This window comes from Scyliorhinus canicula, chromosome 5 (assembly GCF_902713615.1).
Source record: "Scyliorhinus canicula chromosome 5, sScyCan1.1, whole genome shotgun sequence".
Taxonomy (NCBI): Eukaryota; Metazoa; Chordata; class Chondrichthyes; order Carcharhiniformes; family Scyliorhinidae; genus Scyliorhinus; species Scyliorhinus canicula.
Genome location: NC_052150.1, coordinates 171,484,964 through 171,497,353, shown reverse-complemented (window position 1 = coordinate 171,497,353; position 12,390 = coordinate 171,484,964). Strand labels below are relative to the sequence as shown.

The window sequence follows — 12,390 nt, the reverse complement described above, 5'->3', positions numbered from 1 at the left end:
AATAAAGTCAATTTAAAAATTAAAAAAAGGAATGATTTCCTTGTGGCGGAATCTTGAACAAAAGGGCAAAGCATTACAAAAATCTATAAAGGAATAATTTAAGAAGCATTTTTATAGACAAAGGTTAGTGGACATCTTGGACGGGATTCTCTAATAATGAGGCTATGTCCCCACATCTGTGAGCCCCCCCCGCCCCCGGGTGAAGGATCCCCCCCCCAAACCAGGGAGGCCGCGGACTGAGTCCGCAGCCGCCACCGGTCGTTCCCAACAGGCAAAAACGTGGTTGGAACTCGACCAGTTGTCCTCGGAGAATCGCCGCAGGGGCCTCTGTCAATGGCCCCCTATCTGCGCCGCGTAGACCGTGCGATTTGCGGTCCACAGAGAATCGCATGAGCGGCGTCGAGCCGGGTTTCGGCGTCAATGCCCATTCTCTGTCCCCGTGCCGGTTGTGATTTCGGCGTGGAGGCTTATAGAATCCTGCCCCATGAACTTGGTTGACCAAAGGTTTGCAGATGCTGGTTTAAATTAAATTTTCAAACTGAGATTGATAGATTTTAGTTGGATAGGGTGTTAAGGCACGGAAATGGAGATGAGGTACAAACCAGCTGTCGCATAACTGAATGGCAGGACAGGCTCGAGAGAATGAATGAGATAATCTTGTTGGTATTATCAAAAAGGCTTTATTTGCAGTTAATGAAGAGAAAGAAAAATGAAAAACTTGATTTTTAAAAAATGTTTTTGTGCTTGGGATGGCAAATTGTTGTCCATCTCTAATTGCCCTCGAGAAGGTGGTGATGAGATGCTTTTTTGATAGCCAAGTCAAATGCTGTTACCAGCAATGTGCGCAAATCTGTTTGAGAAAACTGAGCCAGGTCAAAGATGATTTTTGTTCACTTAAGTCTGAAAGCGATTCTCCCTCAAATTTGTGTACATCGTGAAACCAAAATGTTGCAGAATGACATGAGAAATACTATTATTTTGCTATTATTATTTCGGCATAGTATTGGGCATATGGTGGGGATTCAAAAATACACAGTTGATAAAATGTTAGTTGAAATCCTGAACATGGTTGAAGGGTAGCATCAGGATAAGAAAAGCATGGTTGTTGATGTGATATATGTTAAAACACTTAATTCAAGTCTTCTGGGATAATAGCTTTATCAGCTGTTCATTGCAGTGAATCGGTAAGTAGGATTTGGGAGAGCGTTCACAGTGTTATGGAATAGCTATTGCAACATTATACACAGGATTGTTGTAAGCCTGTATAGCAAAATTCAATTGAGTCTTGGCTGATGAGGATGGAGAGGACTTTGTGTGGGTCTTCTCATGAAAGGCCAAAGTATGTGTACACGGTGCCTGCAGCTGTTGACGCTACCAGAATTTTTACAAACGATAGTGGCCATTGAACCAAAATTAGGAGCACACAAAACATATTAAAATGGGGAAGAGATACCAACTAGTCCATCAGGGTCATCGGGTCCATTTCATCCAGTCAACTATGCAACTGCACACATTTTCCAATCCAGGGGCTAGTCTTTGGCAGAGGACATTTAAAATCAAGACACCATTATCTTGAAATGATGACTGATGTGATATCTTGCATAATGTTTAGGACATGATCTTCAATTGTTTCTCATGATAGTTTTAGATCAAACCCAACTCAACAAGCTGTTTTATCCTGAATTGATACTCTTACATAGATGCTCATTGGAAAAGAAAATCCATTCCGAGCAAGGTCAAACTCACTGTGAGTGATACCAATGACATTTATTGATTAAAGTGAGAAGTCATAAGGTTGTATTGTTCATTGATTGTATTGTTGGCAAGCGGAAAGAAGTCAATAATCTGTAATTAGACCCGAATCTGCCATTTTCAATACATAGTAATAATAGTAAGTGCCTTTACTTGTAAGACTGGAAGATTTATTTCACAGGATTTTATTGAGGAATACTTACCTGAATTTATTGATGAACAGCCTGGTTTCACATCACAAAGAAAGCTCAAAAAATAACAATTCATTTCAGTGAAGGCAGTTAAAAGTGCGCATTCTTTGCTGTCCATGGAGCTACTTTCTATTGTTAAACAGCACTCTAGTCTTAATTACTACTTTACAACCCATTTTATGTTTGCGGTAATTCATGTTACACGCCTCTTCCGGATGGAAAAATACACTATAACATTTCTTCATAATCTGGAGCACAAGAACCTGTCTTGTGTAAACTATCAAGAAACAAAATATATTCATCTATTTAACCAATGTGTCCACTACACAACAGAACTATTTGGATGTGCAAATATTCCCAGCATTTGGTTTCTGGTATGGGTCTACTTAAACCTTCAATCTCACTACCTTTTTGAACCAAAAGATGACACATTGCGGTTTTGCAACACAAATGATACAAAAAACCCTCAGCAATCTGAAACCAATGGAATCCTGTTGTGCACAATAATTTGGAGATTTTGTTTTTAACTTAAAAAATGTAAATCAGGAATGTCAGAAGTTACTGAGGGAAACATCAGATTTACGATAAAGAATTCTGTCAGATATGCATGTTTGCAAATCTTTACTTTTTTAAAGAACATATCAACTTGCCTTTAATTATCTCCCAACCGTTATGCAACTGAATCCTGTTAATTGGGAGGTGAAATTTCACCATATCATAGCTCATCTAAGGAAAGAAATCCATCAATAATGGTTCACATACACTCAAAACAAACAGATGGATTAGAAAATATCCTCACTTAGAAAATGTACACATTAACTACATTTTCCCCAGCTGATGGCGATTATTTCTTAATGTCTACACATTTAAAGAATCAAGGAAAATATCGAATAGAGTGATACTATTCATTGCTTTATCTGATTGATGATTGGCTAAAAGCATGCTGTAAGCAGATTTGCTGTATTTTTAACCACAGTAACATCGATAATTGATTGTTTTCCTTTTCCACAGTTATTTGTTGGGGTTTACTTGAACCAGCAAAGATGGAATGAACTTGATTCTTTAGTCTTGTGGCGTGTGTGCATCACGAATGCTCGTTGAATTCCACAGCAGTTATCAAAAAGGGATGGCACACTTTTCTTGAAACATTGGCAAAATCTGCAGGGCTACTAAGAAAGACTATGGAGTGGTGATTTTATAGGTGAAGATGTGTATCTTTCTTACTTTTGAGCTAATCCAGAAGTAGGTATTTTGTGGACAGTGGGCTTGAGCTTGCTTCTTTATCCACTTCAAAGCATAAATCTCACACCCGTAGGCCAGTACTGGTGCACTATTTTGTTCTGTCAGTTTCAGCATTGTTCAGACACAATAAAGCCTTCTTTTTCCTGCCCAACTGGTTCCACTTCAGCATAAGCAGGATGACCAGAGCCACGTCTGAACTTCATTGCAGGCCATCTACTTGGGCGGCGCTAGAAATTAACAGGAATTAATTAGCAAAGATATTATGGTGAAATGCAAATAACTCTTGAACAGAAATTCCTTGTTTGAACAAGGGCAAATGAGTTGAACTGTCAAATCTTGAAAGAAAACTGAAGGAGAAAAAAAAAGATCCGGGTAGCTCTAGTGGAGATCTGCGACGGGATTCTCCAGTCCCCCAGCCGCATGTTTCTCGGCGGCCCGGCAATTGTTGGCGGCCGGATTCTTGACTCCCACCGCTCGTCAATGGGATTTCCCATTGAAGCCATCCCACGCCGCCGGGAGACCCGTGGGCGGGGGTGGGCTGCCGGAGGGAAAAGAGAATCCCAACGGTCGGAGAATTCCAGCCCTTGTTCGGAAATAATCAGCAGTGGTTGTTGGTTACTCCCCCAATTACTAATGTTTCAAGGTAAAACAGATATTTAATGCCAGATCCTGGAATTAAACCACCTTTTTAACCAGCTTGCACTGGTGATGAAAAACAGAATATAAACAGAACATCTAACTTACACACCCTGTGGTACAATATACATAAATTTATATAAATGCGGAATGGTGATCCATATACTTTCCACTGATTTAACTTAACAAATCCTGACTGAGTTCCAACACAAGCATTAGATTGAACCCGAGAGTCAATATACTCTTCAATTGCATTTTTCTTTTCCCCTCATTCCAGTTTACTCCTCTCGTGCTGCTGGCATGCAGTTACATGGGCATTAACCATCCTCCAATATCTAGACAAAGTTTTCTTTCCGCAAGGACCAAGGCAACAGGAGTCAGGTAATATTTCAACAAAGCGTTTGCTACCGGCACTGCCTACTTCCGTGTTCACACTCCATGTCCAGTAAAGGTCACAAAATCGTCAGAAACTGTACCCTGGATGGATTTTCCAGTAACAAGAGCTCTGATTATTGTTATCAACATAGCTTAAATCAAAGTTATTAATGCAAGGAATTGAGCCAATAGATAAGATACCAGCAACAGGCCATCATGCTGAAACTAATGTGCAGGAGGGTCAGATGAAACTGTCTATCTTAGAATCACAGCACTGTCATAATATAGATTCTTAGCGAGCCATAGGTAGAATCCTTACAGCACCAAGTGAGGTTATTTGGCAGTTGTATCTGTACGGCTCTTTGAAACAGCCAATTAGTTTACCTGTTCCCCTCTCGGCCATTTCTCAAATCTCTAAATGTCAGCAGGCTCAGTACTTGGATCCATGTGCGGTTACACCCTGGCATGTACACGAGGATGTGAGTCCTCCATGACAGCTTGTAGAGTAGCAAGTGACCTCCTAACATTGACTGGGCGTTAGGAGACAAACAGGGGGGATAAAGGGAATACTCTCTGATTAGTAGCACATGACAAGTGAGATTCCCCAGGGATTGAGGCCTCTGCTTTCCATACAAAGGGTAATAAAACTCTGGGACTCTCCTTCAAAATGCTGTGGATACTGAGTCAGCTGAAATTTCCAAGACTCAAGATTAATAGATCTTTGTTAGGCAAAAGTACAAGGAGATATGGAGAAAAGGCGGGTTAATTAAGTTTAGGTGAGATTAGTGTAATGACACTCTGGGCGAGCAGGCAGTCAGTTCCAGCCCCCCTCGACCCGTGGTCGTAACATAAGTGAATTAACCAATAATTCTTATTAACTTATCGAGAGTTTGGCCCTAGAGTGCTGCAATGAGACCCACCAGATTTATCAGTAAAAATGTTGACAAACTATTTATTAATAACAAGAGGAAAAGATGAATATATGAAGTAATAACAGTAAGAAGTCTTACAACACCAGGTGAAAGTCCAACAGGTTTGTTTCAAACACGAGCTTTCGGAGCACTGCTCCTTCCTCAGGTGAATCTTTAACCTGGTGTTGTAAGACTTCTTACTGTGCTTACCCCAGTCCAACGCCGGCATCTCCACATCAGAAGTAATAACAGACAATGGTCTAACAATCTACCTAATCCCAAAACCCACCCTCCACCTAGACATACACATGGTGGGAATGGGGGGAAAGGTTTTAACTGAAAAAGAGTTTATTAGTTATGAGATTGTTCTTTACTGCCGACATATGGAGCCGATGTAGCCAGCAGTCTCCTAACCATGTATCCAATCAGAAACTGTCGATTGTGCAAAGCTCTGTAAATCAACAGGCAGAGAGAGAGAGAGAGAGAATTAACGCTGCTTCATGCTTGGAACACTTCACAGAAGCACACACACACAAATATGGCACTCTTCAGAAGATCCGCCTTCCTTCTGGAACTTTCAGTCAGACTCCACCAACCACAGGCCCCAATACGAAAAGGCTGAAAATTGTACATTTCCCAATTGGCTGCTTAATAATAATAATAAGAATAATAATAATAATTGCTTATTGTCACAAGTAGGCTTCAATGAAGTTACTGTTAAAAGACCCTAGTTGACACATTCCAGCGCCTGTTCGGGAGGCTGGTACAGGAATTGAACCTGCACTGCTGGCCTTGTTCTGCATCACAAGGCAGCTGTTTAGTCCACTGTGCTAAACCAGCCCAGTCTATCAAATTATCATGACTGGTTCTGCCACTTAACCCAAAGGGGATGTCTTGGTTTGTTCCATCACGATAGGGGGTACCAACTCTGCCTAAAATCTATAGTTTAAACAGAAATCCCAGATGGTGTAGCAATATTGTAGCAGCTAACCAGAAGACATGCAGCAGGGCTGGGATAAAAATGAGAACATATGGCAGACAAAAAGGGTCCAGAAGGCCTTTGACAAGGTGCTGCACAGGAGACTGTTAAATAAGTCTAAGCCCATGATGTTAAGGGTAAGATCCTGGCATGGGAAGAGGATTGGCGGACTAGCAGAAGGCAGAGACTGAGGATAAAGGGGTCTTTTTCAGGATGGCAGCTGGTGACTAGTGGTGTGCCTCAAGGGTCTGTGCTGGGACCACAACTTTGCACAATGTACATTAATGATCTGGAAAAAGGAACTGAAGGCACTGTTGCTACGTTCGCTGATGACACAAAGATCTGGGGCGGGATTCTCCAGGAATCGGCGGGGCGGGCAGAAACGGCACAGTGGAGTGGCGGGAACCACTCCGGCGTCGGGCCGTCCCAAAGGTGTGGAATCCTCTGCACCTTCAGGGGCTAGGCCGGCGCTGGAATGGTTTGCGCCCCGTTGGTCGGCGTGGAAGGCCTTCGGCACCCCGCCAGCCGGGGCTGAAGGGACTCCGCTGGCCGCGCGGGTCTGCGCATGTGCGGGAGCATTAGTGGCTGCTGATGTCATCCCCATGCATGCGCGGGGGTGGGGTTCACCTTCGCGCCGGCCATCGCGGAGGCTTACACGGCCGGCGTGTAGGAATAGAGTGCCCCCACGGCACAGGCCTGCCCATGAATCAGTGGGCCCTGATCGCGGGGCACCCCCCGGGGCCAGATCGCCCCACGCCCCCCCCCCCCCCCCCCCCCAGGACCCCGGAGCCCGCTCGCACCGCCAAGTCCCGCCGGTAAGGGACCTAGTCCAATTTACGACGGCAGGACCTTCATAGAACGAGCGGGACTTCGGCCCATTGCAGGCCGGTGAATCGCCGGGGGGGGGGGGGGGGGGGGGGGGGAGACGCTGCGAGCGGCCGTTGACCGGCGCGGTGCGATTCCCGCCCTCGCCAAATCTCCGGCGCCGGAGAATTCGGCAGCCCACGGGGGTGGGATTCACGCCGCCCCACGGCGATTCTCCGACCCGACGGGGGGGTCGGAGAATCCCACCCCTATAGGGGGACAGGTAGTATTGAGGAAATTGGGGGTTGGGTGCTTCAGAAGGATTTGGACAAGCTAGGAGAGTGGGCAAAGAAGTGGCAGATGAAATACAATGTGGCAAAGTGTGAGGTTATGCACTTTGGAAGGAAGAATGGAGACACAGACAATTTTCTAAATGGGGAAATGCTTAGGAAATGGGAAGCACAAAGGGACTTGGGAGTCCATGTTCACAATTCTCTTAAGGTTAATGTGCAGGTTCAGTCAGCAGTTAGGAAGGCAAATGCAACATTAGCATTCATGTCAAGAGGGCTAGAATACAAGACCAGGGATGTACTTCTGAAGCTGCATTAGGTTCTGGTCAGACCCCATTTGCAGTATTGTGAGCAGTTTTGGACCCTGTGCCTAAGGAAGAATGTGCCGTGGAAAGGGTCCAGAGGAGGTTCACAAGAATGGTCCGTGGAATGAAGAGCTTCTCGTATGAGGAGCGGTTGAGGACTGTGGGTCTGCACTCGTTGGAGTTCAGAAGGATGAGGGGGTATCTTATTGAAACTTACAGGATACTGCGAGGCCTGGATATAGTAGATGTGGACAGGATGTTTCCACTTATGGAAAAACGATAAGCAGAGGACACAATCTCAGACTAAAGGGACACTCCTTTGTAAAGAGATGAGGAGGCATTTCTTCAGCCAGAGGGTGGTGAATCTGTGAACTCTTTGCCGCAGAAGGCTGTGTAGGCCAAATCACTGAGTGTCTTTAAGACAGAGATATATAGGGCGCGATTCTCCCAAAACGGGAGAAATCGTAAGGCTGGCGTCAAACCCAGGCGGGTTTGACGCCAGCGCGCCCCTTCCCGACCGGGAACCGATTCTGGTCCCCGGTCGGGGCTAGCAGCCCGACGCCGCAAGCTCCGGCATCACGGGCTTAACGAATCTCGTTAAGCCCGCTTGCCGGAGTTAGCGCCGGCTGACGCATCATATGACGTCAGCCGCGCATGCGCGGATTGGAAGACTCCAACCCGCGCATGCGCGGATGACGTCATCGCGTATTTGCGCGAAACCCGCGCATGCGCGGGCCGGGATGCCCCTCAGCCACCCCGCGAATGGATACTGCGGGGCGGCGGAAGGACAAATAGTGCGCGGGCACTAATAATAATAATAATAATAATAACCTTTTATTGTCACAAGAATTAAGTTACTGTGAAAAGCCCCTAGTCGCCACATTCCAGCGCATGTTTAGGTAAGCTGGTACATATTAAACCCGCGCTGCTGGCCTTGTTCTGCATCACAAACCACCTGTCAAGCCCAATGAGTTAAACTACCATTGTCACAGGTAGGCTTATATTAAAACTGCAATGAAATTACTGTGACAATCCCCTCGTCGCCACACTGAGGGAAAATTCAGAATGTCCAATTCACCTAACAAGCACGTCGTTCGGGACTTGTGGGAGGGAACCGGAGCACCTAGAGGAAGTCCCAAGCAAACATGGGGAGAACGTGCACATTCCACACATTGACCCAAGCCGTGAATTGAACCTGGGTCCCTGGCGCTGCCGGGTCGGAGAATTACTGTTGGCAGCGGACCCCCCGGCAATTTTCCGGGCCCCGATGGGCTGAGCGGCCACCTGTTTTCGTCCAGTCCTGCCGGCATGAAATGGACATGGTCCATCCCGGCCTGACCTGGCTTGTTGGCCATCTAGTGGGGTCCTCGGGGTTGGGGACGCAGGGGGGATCCGGCCCCGGGGGGGGGGGGGGGGGGGGGGGGGGGGCACGGTGGCCTGGCCCGCGATTGGAGCTCACCAGTCTGCGGGTGGGCCTGTGCTGCGGGGGCACTCTTTCCCTCTGCGCTGGCCTCTGCAAGGCTCCGCGATGGTCGGCTTGGAGAAGAACATGCGCATGCAGCAGAACATGCCGACAGTCCTGCGCATTCACCAACTTGCGCCGGCTGGGAGTGGCCCCTCGGAGCCGGTTGGCGCAGCGCCAACTCCTTCCACCACCGGCCTAGCTCCTGGAAGTGTGGAGAATTCTGCAACTTCTGGGCGACCTAACACCGGAGTGGTCAATTCTGGGAGAATCCCGGCAGAGATCCAGATCTTCCTTGGTAACTACAGACAGTGGGAGCAATTCTCTGGCCACATTGTGCCTAGTGCCAATCCTGCTATGTCGGGTGATTTGTGGGAGAGCCCTGAAATGGAATTTGCGCCGGACGCAAATCTGGTCCCCATTCTCCCGGCTTGTTCCAGCGGCCATGGTCAGGATCTTGCCAGAAAGGGCGAGAATCAGGGGTGGAATTCTCCGACCCCCTGCAGGCTCGGGGAATCGCCCAGGGCCTTTGTAAACCCCGCTCCCGCCGGAATTCTCCGCCACCCGGGAATCGGCGGGGGCGGGAATCACGCCGCGCCGGTCGGCAGGCCCCCCGCTGCGATTCTCCGGCCCGCGATGGGCCGAAGTCCCGCCGCTGTCAGGCCTCTCCCGCCGACGTGGTTTAAACCACCTCTGGTACCGGCGGGAGCAGGCGGCGTGAGCAGGCCCCGGGGTCCTGGAGGGGGGCGCAGGGCGGTCTGACCCCAGGGGGTGCCCCCACGGTGGCCTGGCCCGCGATTGGGGCCCTCCGATCGGCGGGTGGGCCTGTGCCGTGGGGGCACTCTTTTTCTTCTGCCGCCGCCACGGCCTCCACCATGGCGAAGGCAGAAGAGACCCTCTCCACTGCGCATGCGCCGGGTTGATGTCAGCGGCCGCTGACGCTCTGGTGCATGCATGGACTCACGCCGACCAGCAAAGGCCTTTCGGCCAGCCCCGACGCCGGTCGTCGGGGCGCCAAAGACCGTTGGGGCCGGTCGGTGGAGCGGGCGCCACTCCGGCGCGGGCCTAGCCCCTAAAGGCGCGGAGAATTCCGTACCTTTTGGGAGGCCCGACGCCGGAGTAGTTCTCGCCACTCCGGTATGCCGGGACCCCCGCCCCGCCGGGTAGTGGAGAATCCCGGCCCTAATCACAATTCATTTCCAGTCAATTTCATCTCATTAGCAAGGTTAAAGTTGAATTCAGCAGCCTCCCGGAATTCTCCCGCCCCTGCAGCGGGAGGTCACACGGGCGCAATTCAATTATGGTGCCTAAAAGCAGGGACCCGGCGCAATGGTCTCTGAGGGGAGAAAGAAGGTGAGTACCCCTATCTACCTACCTCCAGGGAGCACAAGGGCACAGCACCGTTGGCTATATGCCGTGGGGGGATCCTTTAAGGGAAATGGAGCCTCGGCTGCAATTCCTGCCTGAGATGACACTGAGGACTCAATTCTCAGGCCTCGTTGAGCTCTCGTTCAAGTGAAAAGAGGCTGGTGAATAGCGGGAGAGACCAAAAACAAAGGGGCGGGATTCTCCATGAACCGGTGGGGCGGACAACTCCAGTGCGAAGGAGTGGCGTGAACCACTCTGGAGTTGGGCCGCCCCGAAGGTGTGGAATCCTCTGCATCTTCAGGAGCTAGGCCAGCGCTGGAGTGGTTTGCGCCGGCCGGCAGGTGCGGGATTCATGCCGCCCACCAGCGATTCACCGACCCCCCGCCGGGTCGGAGAAACCCGGCCAAGGACCACGCAGGGCGCCAAACAATTTGCGATGCAACCGGTCTGCTCCCGTAGATGAAATTGTGTGGCAAGGAACCAATTATCACCACTTAAGTCCTATTTCCGTACAATTACTGAGAGCCACCCCATATCTAACAGCCTCCTGTCATTCAGCACCCCCCCCCCCCCCCCCCCCCCCCCCCCACAGCAAGTGGTCATGCTGGCGCCGTTTAGTCTTCCTTATTAAAAACGTGAACATGGGGGACGGGCTTCTGTGGGGAACCGAGGAGGTGAGTAGCCATCTTTGCTCACAGGCAAAGAGCCCGGAGGCGCTGGGATTGCTGTTCTTGTGCTCGGCGGGGCTTGGGAACCTCTTTGGGGATGGGGCCGTCCACAGGGGTGGACCACCATAGGGGGTGGGGGGGGGGGGGGGGGGGGAGGTGCTGGGCGACAACCGTGGGGGCAATTGCACTCCGGGTACATGTCCATTGCCGAAGAGTGGGTGGATGCCACATGGCGGGGGGGAGATGCCTGGAGAGATGGGCCAAGGGTTCGGAGGTCGGTCCGCATTGTGGAAGAAAGTGACAGAGGCATCATACTGGTTGTGCACAAAGGTGTTTATTGTTTAATATAAGTCCCCACAGTCCCGATGGTGCCACCATCGCACTTGGCAATGCTCCTCAGTGACTGCGCCATGCTCTGCAGCGCCTCGGCATGCCCACCTGTGACTGGGACAAGCTCCGCAGCGCCTCAGCCATTCCCATCTGAGAGCGGGATGTGTCCCGCAGAACCTCATTAAGGTCGCCTGGTACTGGGTCACATCCCTTAGCGAGTCGAACATGCCGAGACCCTCAGCCATGGCTGTCACCGACTGCACAACGCCTTGGACACATTTACAAATGGTGCCGATGTCATGTGACATGCTTTCCACCTCGGTCGCCATTCTAGTAGTGTTGGCCTCGGTGCAATGCATCGGCGGCGACAGCCCCTGTGCCCGTAGCCTCAGGGACTCCTCCAAGCAGCTATGGATCTGCTGGAGTGACGCTGACATCCCCCTCTGAATGTCCCAGCCGCTCCCTATCACCTCCACAAGCCCTGACTAACTCTGTTCCACAGGCTCAGCATCTGGCTGGGACCCAGCTGGTATCCTCCAGCCTGCGATTCAGCAGCCCTCTGACCGCTGTCTTGCCTGGGGGTTCCTGCCTCCACCTGATGTACATAAGCGACTGTGTGGTGCTCACCAGATTGTGCCCCCGAAGTCTGACCGCTAACATGTCTCACCGAGGTGTATCTGCACTGGTGGAGGGTGGGGATGACAGCTGTGCTGTGACTCTTGTGGTGGCATCCTTGGAGCTCTCCTCCGAGGTGTTCTCCTGGGAGGCAGGAGAAGGGGCCACCCAGGATGGCCTGGCACCATCAGCTGGAGGACCTGTGGAGAATGGACATGTGGTCAGTGGGAGGGATGGGTCAGTCAGTAAGGCAATAACAACTCACATTTGACAGGTCCCCCTTGTGGTGCCCGGTGGTTTCTCACCTCTGCGGCATCAGCCAGCCTCTGCGTGGCTGACCGATCTGTCCTCGGTCACCCCAGTCACCTCCAGGACACGCTCCTCGACGGAGGTGAGGATTCCTATGTCCGGCATCCCTCCGTCGGTCTGGGCCCTCTTCTGACGATTATAAGAGAGATTTTT

The 12,390-nt window shown here is 50.2% G+C and overlaps 1 protein-coding gene across 5 annotated transcripts in view; it reads right to left on the bottom strand.

Moving 5' to 3' along the window:
* Nucleotides 1–735: 735 nt before the first annotated feature.
* plxdc2 (plexin domain containing 2) overlaps nt 736–12,390 on the bottom strand; it is a 506,097-nt gene continuing 494,442 nt past the window's right edge. For all 5 annotated transcript variants that reach the window (XM_038798075.1, XM_038798074.1, XM_038798076.1 and 2 more), the window contains exon 15: nt 736–3,412. In XM_038798075.1, coding sequence (XP_038654003.1) covers nt 3,293–3,412 — 120 coding nt within the window. In that variant the 3' untranslated portion in view covers nt 736–3,292. The remainder of the gene's footprint in view (nt 3,413–12,390) is intronic.